A 13,391-nucleotide genomic window follows, 5' to 3' on the forward strand; every position below is an offset into this window, starting at 1 on the left:
TCAGATGAATTGATCAATTAAGACCACCACTCTCATAATTGGACCCATGCTTAATAACTTAATAACTTAACACTAATGCCCTCCTTCTTTTATTGAGCCAGTTGTAAACCCTTTAAAAAATGATGTTTTATTAATTAGCGGGACCCACATTACATTACCTTACATACAAAACGATTGTGGAGAGGAGCAGTCGGGGTTGAATCCTTATACCTATTACAATTTTCACACGTGCATTCCAAACCTAAACCTATCTAGACTTGCCCAACTGCCCCATATTACCTGTCTTTGTTCAACTTGTGAGAAAGAGCAAGTGAAATAATGTGCTCCAACTGTTGAGTTGATATGTAAAGACAGCTTATGGTTAATGGGCAATCTGCTTCACCTTTACTGACACAAAGCCTTATGATTCTCCTTAAAACACAGGTGTTATTGAACTGATTAATTCTGAAAGATTTCACAGCAAATTGTAAACTTAAGTAATTTTCTTACTTGAATTTAGGACAAACAGGATCAGGTTATGCTCATTTACACAGCTGAGCCTTCTCATATATGGAATAGAGCAGGAAATGTTCTGCATCAGAAACGTTTGCACATCTGGAATTACGTCACATCCTTACTTACTGACAGAGCATACAGAAGCATACAGTAGCAGTGAATGCACTAAAATATTAGCTGAACTTTTCACACACTGGACCAATCAGACATCAATTTTGTACTCTGTAATTAGCAGGTGAAAGAAAGAAGTTAAGCTCCATGTTGGTTGTGCCTTTCCCATCAGTAGTTTGAGTGTTTCCCATCAGTCCTGCACTCAGGTGCAAAGTTTGTGCCTTCCCGATCACCACAAACACACCTTATTTCATTTGGACACCATCTTCTTCTTCACTAGCTGCTATGCGAAGCACTGAGTGTTCAGACTTGTGACTTTCACATATGAGCCTTCCTCGCTCTTCCAGTTCCATTATCTGGAGTGTGAGAGTCAGTGAGTCATGCCTGATTCACGCCTGCTGTTGTTATGATGCTGCTCTCATTTTAACAGCATTGACAGTAGGATAGGAGTGGTGAGAAGAGGGACGAAGGAAGGGAGGGAGAAATAGATGAAAGACGGTGGGAAGAGGAAGAGACCCAGACTGAATGCGCTTGTGCATGTGTGCACGCACAAGCGCACGTGTCACTGAACACCTGCAGGCATGCGGTGTGTGACTGCATGATGAGGCAGCGTGTTAATTCACAGCTTGTGCGCTCCGAGAGTGGAAAAGGTCATTGTATGTATGCATGCATGTGGGAGGTGTGCATGCAAACACGCTGTAACCCCTTCTGGATAAAAGCACAATCAAAACAACACCACTCAATAACAATATGCACAAAATGGATTTCTGACAAATAATTCCATATGTTTGTGATTCTGAATTATGTTAGCTATTTAAGTACTATATATATAAGCTCCATAATGTATTTTTTGTTAGGGGTTCACCTAAGACAGGTATTGTTGCTAATACAGAGGCAAACTGTGCTTGATTGCACTTAATGGCCTTATTTTTATTTGCATTTATTCTGTTTTGGCCATCTTTGACAAGCAAAATACTTCTTGCAGCACAAATAAGTCTGATTTTAGCTACCAATGCCAACAGGGAGATGTTTACAGCATATTGTTGGCCTTAAAAGGCTTTTTTGGCCTTATTGTAGAAAGGTTCCCAAAGTCGGAGGGCCAAGGCACTGTTAGCCTTCGTACTTTACATTTCTATCCCACATTGTTTGGAAGTCAGTGGCACTGTATCCCTCGCAATCTGACATCACACAGACTTTGTATGAGGGAGCTGGCAGAAAGATTGGATAACATCCAATCTGACTACATTGGACATTTCTGCTCTCATATGCATCTCTGTTGTGTTCGGGGGATGGGGGATGGGGGGGGGGGGGTCCTAAAAAAAGGTTAATTATTAAAGTAGTCAAAGGAGCTTGCAAAGAAAAGCGTCTGGACTTCTTTAAGTTACTTGAAGACGTTTCACCTCTCATCCGAGAAGCTTCTTCAGTTCTAAGGTCAAATGGTGGAGAGTCCCAGATATAAACCTAGTGGGAGTATCCCCCCACAGAGGGACAAAAGGACCCCCTGATGATCCTCTAATCGCGTGAGCTAAGGTGTGAAACTGGGTGTGGGTCCCAATCAGCCAGAGTTTGGGTGTGGGACCCACACCCAGTTTCACACCTTGGCTCAGGCGATTAGAGGATCATCAGGGGGTCCTTTTGTCCCTCTGTGGGGGGATACTCCCACTAGGTTTATATCTGGGACTCTCCACCATTTGACCTTAGAACTGAAGAAGCTTCTCGGATGAGAGGTGAAACGTCTTCAAGCAACGTAAAGAAGTCCAGACGCTTTTCTTTGCAAGCTCCTTTGACTACGATGACCTGGATGACTGAGAACCTTCACAGACAATTATTAAAGTAAACTTTTTTTTTTATTTATTAAACAAAATCTTTTTCTTGTTTAACTTTGTTTTGTTTTTTTATATGAGTGGAAAGTTGATTTTCAGTGCAGGGACTCCAATATTAAAAATCTTTTTGATGTCCTGCACGTGTTTTTCTTGTTCCTATCACTCTAGTCAAGCCCGTAACTCATATTCTATTTACCCAACATGGACTCATTCTAGTATACTGAAAAACTGAAAGTCAAGGTCTTTGTTTCCTTTTCCGACTCTCTTGAAATGCCAAAACGTACCAACTTTTTCATATATTGAATGAAAGGCATTCCTATTTGCCATTACTCTGTGCAAGTGTTCATTTAATATATGTCATGTCTGCAAAATAATGTCAAATAATTCAGTCTTTGTAAATGTATAAATCTTTAAATGTAAAAGTGTTGAAAGTTGTAGCAATGTAAAATGCCACTGTTACGAGATGCCGAAGTTGTGTTAAATATGATATACATGTTATCAGCATCGTTAAACAGACTCTGGTCTTTTCTTTGGCAGATTTTGTGATCTGGTCAACAGCATAACAGAGGAAGCCTGGAAGTGTCCAGAGGAAGGAGAATGTGACACTGATACCTTAGAGGTGATTATTTTCGTGATACCAAAACACTTCCTCTGAACATAATGTTCATAATTTTTCCTAAATTAATAATTCTGCAGCTCTACCTCCAAGCACTGTTAATTAGAATGAAAAATCCACAAGTTCATTATTCTGCATTGTTTAGTCGCATCCTGTTGTGTTTCTGCGGTGTACTTTGCCTGCTTTTAAAATGCCACAGGAAATATGTTGTCATAAAAAGAGACGAAGTGCTGACAGTAAAAACAAAAAGAAAAAAAGAAAAACCAGAAACCCATCTTTCAAAAGATAATTAGGGCTCTTCTTCTTTACTGACAGCCTACCGACTCCTTTCATGCAGCATTTATTACTCAGTTATTAAACGGTGAACGACGTGTTTTTGCTCTTGTTTGATCAAATTCCCCATCCAGCTTTTCTAATCCAGTTCGGCACAATTTGCATGATAATAACTGGATTGAAACTCAGCTTTGAACGCTCAGACAGGAACAGTAGCCCGCTGGGATAAGGCCTGGATTTTGTTCATGTGCTTTGTGTGACAGCGCAGAACAGGCACCTGCTGTTGCGTTCGCCTGCCTTCTACCAGCAGAGCCTAGGGAAAAGAATAAGCTAATTACGAAAAATGCTGCCGCACCCATCTTTGACTCAGCATGGCACAGATCAAATGACTAACAGGTTTTTCTCAGGGGGATTTTTATGCGTGTGATGCAACTCTAATCAGCCTGCACTGAGGGACGGTTAGTCTTCAGCTTACACCGTCCCTTAAGAATATAACACAAAATTGGGCTCTTGAGGAGTCATCGTAAGCATTACTCACATTTTTTAGAAAACTTTGATTTTGAGGTGTTTTTACGGGGGAAGGAATCAGTGGAACAAAGCTAAGGAAATCGCGTTAAGAAGAAAAGAGCCTTTATTAGTTATAAAAACTCAATCAGACGTATTTTAAGGGAGTGAAAAGACTTGCTGATTTCTTTCATTCATGCAACAGGTGCCAACCCGCTTCAGCAACAAGAGAATATTCATTTATGAAACAGTTATAACATAATTATAACAGTACAGTGGGAATGCAGAAAACTGGTTTACTATGTTCAGATTTAACTCGTGCTTTACTCATTAAATCACTCTATTTTAACTATTAACTATTCTAATTTATTTCTCTTTGTCATTGTAAAAATGCATGGTGGGTGCATTTCTTCTGGTCAATGGACAGTGACATTTAGTAACCTCATGTTTTGGGTAATGGGATTTTGCTTTGATTCTTTATGGCAAATACCGTATATATTACTATTTATTTATTGATTGATTTATATATATTTTTTTAAATGACAGTTTGCATGTTTCTCTTGTCTCCACAGTACGACTATGAGTATGATGAGCACGGAGAGAGAGTGGTTCTGGGTAAAGGTACATTCGGAGTGGTGTACGCCGGTCGAGACCTCAGTAACCAGGTCCGACTGGCCATCAAAGAAATACCAGAGAGAGACAGCAGGTCAGAAAAACAGCTATTGTGGGGGTTTTTTGTTCTTTGTTTTTTAGTAATCACAGGGGAACAATGTTGCAATACGCATGGATGAATGAATCATTTCTATTGTTGTTTGCCACAGTAGCAGGAAAGTCTGCCAGTGGTGATATTCCTGTTACTCAGAGGATGAATCCTGTTTTTCATGACCTTTGCTGTAGTGCCAAGTCTAAGACTGGCTCATAATGTAGCTGGTAGACTGATGAAGAAACGGCTGTGTTCAGTGTTTCCCACATAAACTTTATTTGGGCAGGCTGGTCAAGCATATTAATGGTCAACCAAGCATATTTGGTAGTGAAAGTTTTAGCTTTCTTTAATTTTATTAATAGAATATCCTGCTCTTATTTTGAAAAATCAGCAAGTCAGCTAGCTCGGTCGTTTCTGTCTAGTATGTCCTGACTGGCTCACAGGCCAGGCAATTGTTGTAGGGACATTTCATGTCCCGTTACTGTGAGCTTACCTAAGCTGCAGAATAAGCACCACTGTTGGCAAACTCACAGGAGAGGTTGTGACAAATAGTGGATTACAATAATCATCAAAGCACTTGGTTATTAAGAAATTTCAATAGGGGCACTGTATTAAGATAATATGTATCATCTGTTTATTGTACTGCACAAAGATTGAATTTCAGCCCAAATGTTAACAAGTGTCTGTGCCGTTAATGTCTCATTTCATTCAGCGCAGCTCTGGAGTGTCATTAAAAATTAGTCCTTTTCTCTGGCTGAGAGTGCCAAGCTCAGTTCAGCTGTGTCCCTGGTGGTTTCTGGCTCTCAGAGCACTGGTATCCAGTTGAGTGACTGGTTAGTGGAGAGCTGTGAATGCAAACTCCCACCCTCTGCCTTTTTATTCCCATCACTGTCTCTGCTCGAAATGCTTGTCTCCACATAGTTCCACCTACTCATCTCATACTGCAAGACTCTTTTGCAGACTAGATGATTTCACACTTTGTTCCTCTAATCACATCAGCAAGCCAGCAGGGCGCTCAACTGCAAAGAATGTGGAGAATTTGGGTAAATAATTCACAAGTGGAATGAAATCTCAAGATAGGAAGAGAAGGAGAGAGAGAGCGAGAGGCTGGGTGTGATTCATGTAGAGAGCTGAATGTGAAAAGAAATTGCTCACGGGCATTTCTTCCTAGTACAGAGGTACCTGTTGTTCTGGTCAGATATCAGGACTTAGCGTCGGTTTGATTTTCTGGTTTAATCTTTTATTTCTCAGTTTGTCTTGTTTTTACCAGGTTTATTTTACCTGAAGGAAAAAACACATTAGCAGGACACCGCCACAAGCGAAGATAGTTACTTATTTTAACAAATCGTTGTTTTGTGCAGAACAAATTGTCTAATATATGTTTAAAATTTTTTTTTTTTTTACATAGATTTTAGCTCTTACATTTACTTCCATTGTTTGTGGTTTACACCAGCGGTCCCCAACCCCTGGGCCTCGGACCGGTACCGGTCCGTGAGTCGTTTGGTACCGGGCCGTGAGAGTAGAGGCTCAGGTGTGAAATGTATAGTTTTCAGGGTTTTTATCGGTTTTCAGCGTTATTTTGTTATCGTTTTTATCGTTAACTCAGTTTTCCTGGGTCTTTTCACGTGTTATGAATAAATTTTCTTTTTTCCGTACCGGTACTAGTTTTATTTTGTTGTATTTATCCGCGACACCTTAAAGGCCAGTCCGTGAAAATATTGTCGGGCATAAACCGGTCCGTGGCGCAAAAAAGGTTGGAGACCGCTGGTTTACACTATTTGGCTAACAAGTAAAACGTTCCCAGTTTGATCGGATCCCTTTGGGGTTACATCTGGAAGGGCATAAAGCATTAAAAAGTCTGCCAAATTAAACATGTGGCGCTACCTGCTGTAGCTCAACTTATAACACAATCACCTGTTTGAATAAAGAGAGTATTTGTAGACTCACGAGACACCAACACATTTGGCTATTTAAGTGTGCTACTAATATACTTACCTTCAACTTTATTATGATAATAACTAGATGTGCTGCTATACAGTTCAAATCAGCTTATATGATTCCCAATTTGGCTGTTGATTGACTCCTCCACGTTTGCTGTTAGTAGCTGACCCACAGATATAAAGAAACATGTACTGTTACTTGTTTTTACACAGGTACTCTCAACCACTTCATGAGGAGATCGCCCTCCACAAACACTTAAAGCACAAGAACATTGTCCAGTACCTGGGCTCTATCAGCGAGAACGGCTTCATCAAGATCTTCATGGAGCAGGTGCCTGGAGGTGAGACGCTTCCCGATGCTGTGGAACTGTTAGAACTTAATTGTCCTGAAATAATTTTTATTGTCCAAATGGAGGGAAACCGGTATGAAACAAAATCAATTTTTTGATGTCAGAATGTGTTGTTTCCAGTCATACTTACACTAACAGTAAAAACACTGTTTGCATTTATAGATAAGATGGGTGATTTGCAGAGAAGTAGTATAAACCTGTACATAATGGCCTTAGTCCTCTGCTGCTAATCTCTGCTGAGAGTGAATATATTGATGATTGTTGTACTTTGTCCCCTGGTGTTCAGGGAGTCTGTCTGCACTGCTGAGGTCCAAGTGGGGCCCACTGAAAAACAATGAGCCCACCATCGGCTTCTACACACGGCAGATCCTGGAGGGGCTCAAATACCTGCACGACAACCAGATTGCACACAGAGACATCAAGGTAACAAAAGAAGGGTTTTTGCAGAGTTAACAATCTGTTGGCTCATCTTTGTGACATCTGCAGACTCATTTTCAGAAAGACTTTCTATAGATAATTGGGGTCGTAAGCATAGACTGCATATGAAAGATGGATTGAACGATTGGACTCTGGAGTATTAGTTTTTTGGAGCCAGCCAACAGTGACCATGTTTAGGTGAAGGGTTGATGCAGAAAGTAATCAGCTAATGTTATCAAGCTGCACTCATACAAATTATGAGTGCGACAAAGAAAAGTACAGACAACAGATTCATAAAATACCAGAATTTCATTCACCAAACTTGAAGTGTAAACTTCCTGGACTGCCTGTACCTGACAACGGGCCTTGTTCATATAACTTCAGAACTAATACACTCAAAGGGACCAGTACTACAAACAGTTGGTAGAGGTCCAGTTCATTGGACTTCTTAGTTGAGACAGCATATTGCTACAGTTTCTTTTGTGTGTGGGTTTGTGCCAATCAAAGCAGTCACTGCTTAACGTTAATATCCAGAACGGTGAGACCGAAAAATATCCACCTTCAAAGGGAAACTTGCTATAGAGACCAAAATGTCTTGTACCAGATAGTAAAGATTCTGTTTAACGCTATAAAATTGGGCCATGCTTTAACATGGTGGTCAGTGGAGATTCATTTGTTTTTGCAGCCAACCTCATATAGCCATTTGTGAAACTGCAGCTTTTTACACTCATGTTAAAGCCCAGGAGGTTTCAGACAAAATAAACTCAAAACATCTTAAATTTGCTCTCATTGTTTGCACTTTACAAAGTGCACTACATTGCCACAGCACAACTTTGCACAAAAAAAGTGTGTAGGACATGGTGCATTTTTAACCTTTACATTAGGTTTAGTAAACAGAAGACCTAGTAAGTGTGAGAGCTACAGTAAGTCGACAAACATGCACCAACTACAGCAACTCGAGTTCTGTCAGCAGGAAAAGAAGAAAGAAGTAAGTGCCGTGTGACAGACAGATGATCTCTGCGCGGTCTGCTGCAAAAACACTAGCTGAGAAATTAAAGAAACACTTTTAGTTCTGATCAGCTTCATACTCCTTACATGTTTAATTTAGCACCTCCAACTTTATGAAACATTATCACTGTCATACTTTGAAGCACATTCTCATTGCTAACAAGTCAACTGATGGTCAGAAACCTCTTCTCTCCTCTTGTGTATTTGCAAATAGTGCTTCAGTATTGTCTTTTTTGAGGCACATCAAGCCCCTTTACTTTCTGTGTCCAAAATGAGGAACAAGAGGTGACACAATCACACAGACCTCTAACCACTAAAGTTTTAGGAATTTCTGGAATCAGATGTGTTTATATAGTCAATTTTTTTTGCATTTTATTTCACGTTTATATTTGTTTCCTGTCACTGTTTATGCACATGTTCAGATGTAGGGGGGAAAATCATCCATGTCTGCACCAAGCTTCTCTGATATTTCCTTGATTACCACAGTTATACACAGCAGTCAGGGCATGAGCAGAGCAGTTTTCTGTCACTAGTCCTGACCAAACGTCTTCATAAGATGAGTTGGAACCTTTTAAAGTCAAAGTTTTAAAACGCTCACAAACTCAGGTTAACACTCAGGTTTTGCTTGCTATGAACTCATTAAAAAGGTGCCTTTGCTTCCACTTCAAGTGGTGGTGAATTTGACAATCTTTGCTATAAAAAACCTCCAAGAGATAAATGATTCCCCAGCAGTCTGACTTAATCAGATCAAACAGAAACCTTCTAAATCTGGAATTCAGAAAAGTCTTTTTAGCGCAGAATTCCCTCCTGGTGTTACTCTGGACAGATCTTTTTTCGCTTAGCAGCAGAGGATGCACAGTATCTCAAAGAGGAGGATGTAGAAGTAAAATGATATTTAATGCACATAAGGATCTCTGAATGTTTTCAAACTGCAAACTTTATCAGAAGAATACAACACATTTGAGGAATGTAAACATAAAAATGGGGGGGGAAAAACACAGTACTTAGAACTGATAAATCTTTCATCCGCACAAAAAGTAATCGGATGTTGTTTTTTGGAAAAAGAGGAGCTTTCAGAGTGACGTGATTCAGCTCCTGCAGAATTTCAGTTTTTAGGGTGTGTTAAAACCTTGTTTGCTTGTTTGTAGTCTGAACATGTCTTCCATGTGACTGTTTGCACAGCGACTTTGATTTGCTGCAAATGCATTCAAAGAGCATCCCAGCTGCTCACACCATTTTCTTTGCTAGCCCATTGGCTACAACAGGAATCATTTTTTTTAAAGCAAGTGCCGCTCCCTTTTTTATCTCACTAAAAGCAAACCAACACTCATAACATTCCCATCGTAGGTAGTCATTAGAGTTAGAAGCCACATCCTTCTCATTTAACAACTCAGTCATATAAACTTCATTAGCACCACATAAATGTTAATCACCTTGTTTTGGCTTAGAGCTCCTCCTCCTCCCACACATGGTGTTGTAACCTACTGTTTCAAGATTTGCAAGCACCTCACGTTATCAATGCTATCACGGCTTTGGAATTTGGTGCATCTGTTCTGATGAATGTCTTTTCAATCCACAGGGTGATAATGTACTCATCAACACCTACAGTGGCGTCCTGAAAATATCAGATTTTGGCACATCCAAAAGGTTGGCTGGGATCAACCCCTGCACTGAGACTTTCACAGGTACAGTCCAACCCACTATCTAGATTCTCTTCCCCATAAGCAAGCCAGTATGAAATACTTAAGCCAAGTAGAGTTGTCTCCCCTGTTGTGGGGAGACTACTAGAAAACTTTATGAAACATCCTTTGTTAAAATTTGCTCAGTAGTGTCTGAGTATCGAGCCTACTGCTGTTCTTTGATTGTGACTATTTCAGAGCAGTAATCCCATTTAAGTCCTTGGACAGTATGTGATATTCCTAAAAATAGCAGGCTGTTCCTATTTAGAAACTCTGGCTTTGGCTTGAGTCTGCAGTTAGATCAGCCTGATATGTAGACCTGTAATGTCAGCACTGCAGTTGCCAATTGTAGCATAGTTTGACCTCTGGAATTAGAGCATCTGACTGCTGCTCGAGGCAGACGGGGACTTACCCTGGAAGGCGGAGCTCTTTCAGGAAACTGGGCTACTCCTTGTTCTTAACCCACGCCTGCTATAAATGTGTGCTCGCCTGTTTTTAGCTCAGTACACGAGCTTTAAAAAGCAGCGGATAAGCAGCCTGCAGGCTATTATTAGAACAAAAGACTCCCTTCAGTGTGGACCTGAAAATGTTGCTTTGGACTGAGCTGTGATTAACTGACAACACTGAAACTCGTTGCTGTTTCTCACATAAGGCCATAAGCCTCGTTTAATCTTTTCTAACCTGATTGGCAATTTGCAGGAATTGTGTCATCACTTTTTGTTAGCTCAAATTGAAGCTATTTTTGGCATTTACATCAGTTCTTTCACAACCCTGCTGACGCTACTTTTACCTCACACAGACATTATCGGTTTATGAATATGATCAAAAAAACAAAAGCCAGATGAAAGTTATTTTTAGTAGTTTTTGTTGGATCTCTGCAGTGCAAACCGGAAGAGTTACCAACAGCAACAGGGATTTCATCATTAGTGTTATACAAGCTCCAAATTCCCAAAAAGTTGGGACCCTTTTTAAAATGTAAATTAAAAAAGAACACATTGATTTGCAATTCTCAAAAATCCATATTTTATTCGTAATAAAACACAGAAAACATGTCAAATGTTTAAACTGAGAAACACGGGAATAAGTTGGGATATGGCTATGTTTACCAGTGTACCTCTCTTCTTATAAAAACCATCTGTAAACATCTGGGAACTGAGGAGAACAGCTGCCAGACCTTTGGGAGAGGAATTTGGCCTCATTCTTATCTGATATAGCACTCAAACTGCTTAATAGTCTTAGGTCTTTCTTGTCATATTTTTCATTTCATGATGTTGTAATAGATGCAGTTTGAGGTTTAGCATTGTCTTGCTGAGATATGTAAAGTTTTCCCTGAAAAAGACGTCTGGGATTGGAGCATATGTTGCTCTAAAATCTGTATATACCTTTCAGCACTGATGGTGCCTTTGCAGGTGTGCACACTGACGTTTCCATAGGCACTAATGAACCTCTATCATACTGTAAGTGCAGACTGTTAAAATGTGTTCTAAAAAAGCTGAATAGTCTTTTCGTCTGTACAGAGGACGCTGCGTCCATGTATTCCAAAAAGATTTTAAAATTTCAATTCATCTGAGCACACAGCAGTTTTCCTCTTTGCCTCAGTCAGTTTTAAATCATTTTGAGCCCAAAGAAGGCAGCAGTGTTTCTGGATCATAGTCACCATGTCAGAGTCATGCCTGTTTTTAATGCTGCGCTGTTTGAGGGCTCAAAGATCACAGGCGTCTAATATTGATTTTCAGCATTGTGCCAAGCACACAGAGATTTATCAGTGAATTTTCTGATAATATTTAGTACTTTACATGATGAGATATTTGAAGTCTTTGTTATAATTTTGAAATTGTTCCACAAAACATCTGCCCCTCTTTGCTTCTGAGAAACTCCAGTCATGTTATTGAGCTGTTACCAATTAACCCAATTAGCTGGAGAATGTTCCTGCAGCTGTTTCTTTGTAGTACTGGTTAGTTTTAGTACTAGTTTCTATTGTCCTTTTTGAGACACTTTGCATTTGATATGCTTCATGTTCTTTTGTAAAAAAAAAAAAATAAATATATATATATATATATATATATATATATATATATCGTTAGCTTCATAGCATAAGTGCCTAAGTCATTGACTTAGTCCAATGACTTAGGCACTTATGCTATGAAGCTAACGATATATATATATATATATATATATATATATATATATATATATATATATATATATATATATATATATATATTAGATTTGCAAATCAATGCATTCTGTTTTTATTTACATTTTACAGTGTCCCAATTCTTTGCTATTGGGGATGTACATGGAACAATAGTGGAGGGAGCAAAATAAGCAACAAAAGCACATTTTTCTGCAAGAGATGGTTAGTCTAAGAAATAGTTTTAAACTGGGTGTAATCAAGGTTATTGTTTGCCTTTCCCTCACATTTAGGAAACTTATAGTCAATACTTGAACTATTTAATTGTTCCATGACTGAGTTGCTCAATTATTTGGTTCATTAACTCTTATTTGATTGGGAGTAAAGTAAGAGTGTTGTGATATTAAAAGACAGAGGTTGTGGTGGAAAATGATCCCAGGCAGTTGCGCTGGATGCAGGTTTAAGAGATTGATTAGGACATGAACAACAATAAAATAAACTGGTATTGCTGACCCTTTGAACTATCTTTAAACATTGTTTTTATCTGACAGCATGCTTTAACCAAGGCTAACTGACATAAGCAAAATGAGGCTGACTAATTAGCATATCATTATATAATGATATAAACTGAGCAGCTATCATTGATGCTATATTTACACACATGTTGTTTACATAAGCAAGAAATAAATCATTTAAAATCTGGTATACCTCTCAGCTGAAGTGTACGTTTCACCATGAGAATACCAGCAGTGTCCCTTTTAGTTAGCATAATAATGAAGCGTTCCCTCCTCGTTCCCTTTATAGCTGTTGCATAACTCTGTGGTTTGTCCAAGTTTGTTGACATTCATACGCTGAGTTGCTGCACTTTTACAACATTCTAGCAATGCTCTATTAGTAACAGGAGCGAATTAGATATTTGCGTCACAAATTCAGTCTGGGTTTCAAAACCTTTATACCCATAATCCACCCACCACCTCCTCTAATGCTCACTAATTGAAATGTTTTTGTTTCATTTGTTTGACACTTAAAAAATGAGTGGTTGAATTTGAGTTTTCATTATGTGTTTATTATTGTTTTTTGTGCGTCATTTTTCAGGCACATTGCAATACATGGCTCCTGAAATTATAGACAAGGGCCCACGGGGATATGGCAAACCAGCAGACATCTGGTCCCTTGGCTGCACCATCATAGAGATGGCCACTGGGAAGCCACCTTTCTATGAACTGGGAGAACCACAGGCCGCCATGTTCAAGGTGAGAGATTTGAACAGCAACATATCCCAATATCCTGCTGGGTAAGATGTCTAATTTTAGAAAACTGAAAGTAGAAGTCTGGCGA

General features: G+C 39.3%; 1 protein-coding gene across 1 annotated transcript in view; it reads left to right on the plus strand.

Moving 5' to 3' along the window:
* map3k5 (mitogen-activated protein kinase kinase kinase 5) overlaps positions 1 to 13,391 on the plus strand; it is an 87,921-nt gene that overhangs the window by 58,827 nt on the left and 15,703 nt on the right. The window contains exons 14-19 of the mRNA XM_026143641.2: positions 2,967 to 3,048; positions 4,395 to 4,528; positions 6,679 to 6,806; positions 7,102 to 7,238; positions 9,820 to 9,925; positions 13,149 to 13,306. Coding sequence (XP_025999426.1) covers positions 2,967 to 3,048; positions 4,395 to 4,528; positions 6,679 to 6,806; positions 7,102 to 7,238; positions 9,820 to 9,925; positions 13,149 to 13,306 — 745 coding nt within the window. The remainder of the gene's footprint in view (positions 1 to 2,966; positions 3,049 to 4,394; positions 4,529 to 6,678; positions 6,807 to 7,101; positions 7,239 to 9,819; positions 9,926 to 13,148; positions 13,307 to 13,391) is intronic.

Source organism: Astatotilapia calliptera, chromosome 15 (genome assembly GCF_964374335.1).
Source record: "Astatotilapia calliptera chromosome 15, fAstCal68.1, whole genome shotgun sequence".
In the NCBI taxonomy this organism is placed as follows: Eukaryota; Metazoa; Chordata; class Actinopteri; order Cichliformes; family Cichlidae; genus Astatotilapia; species Astatotilapia calliptera.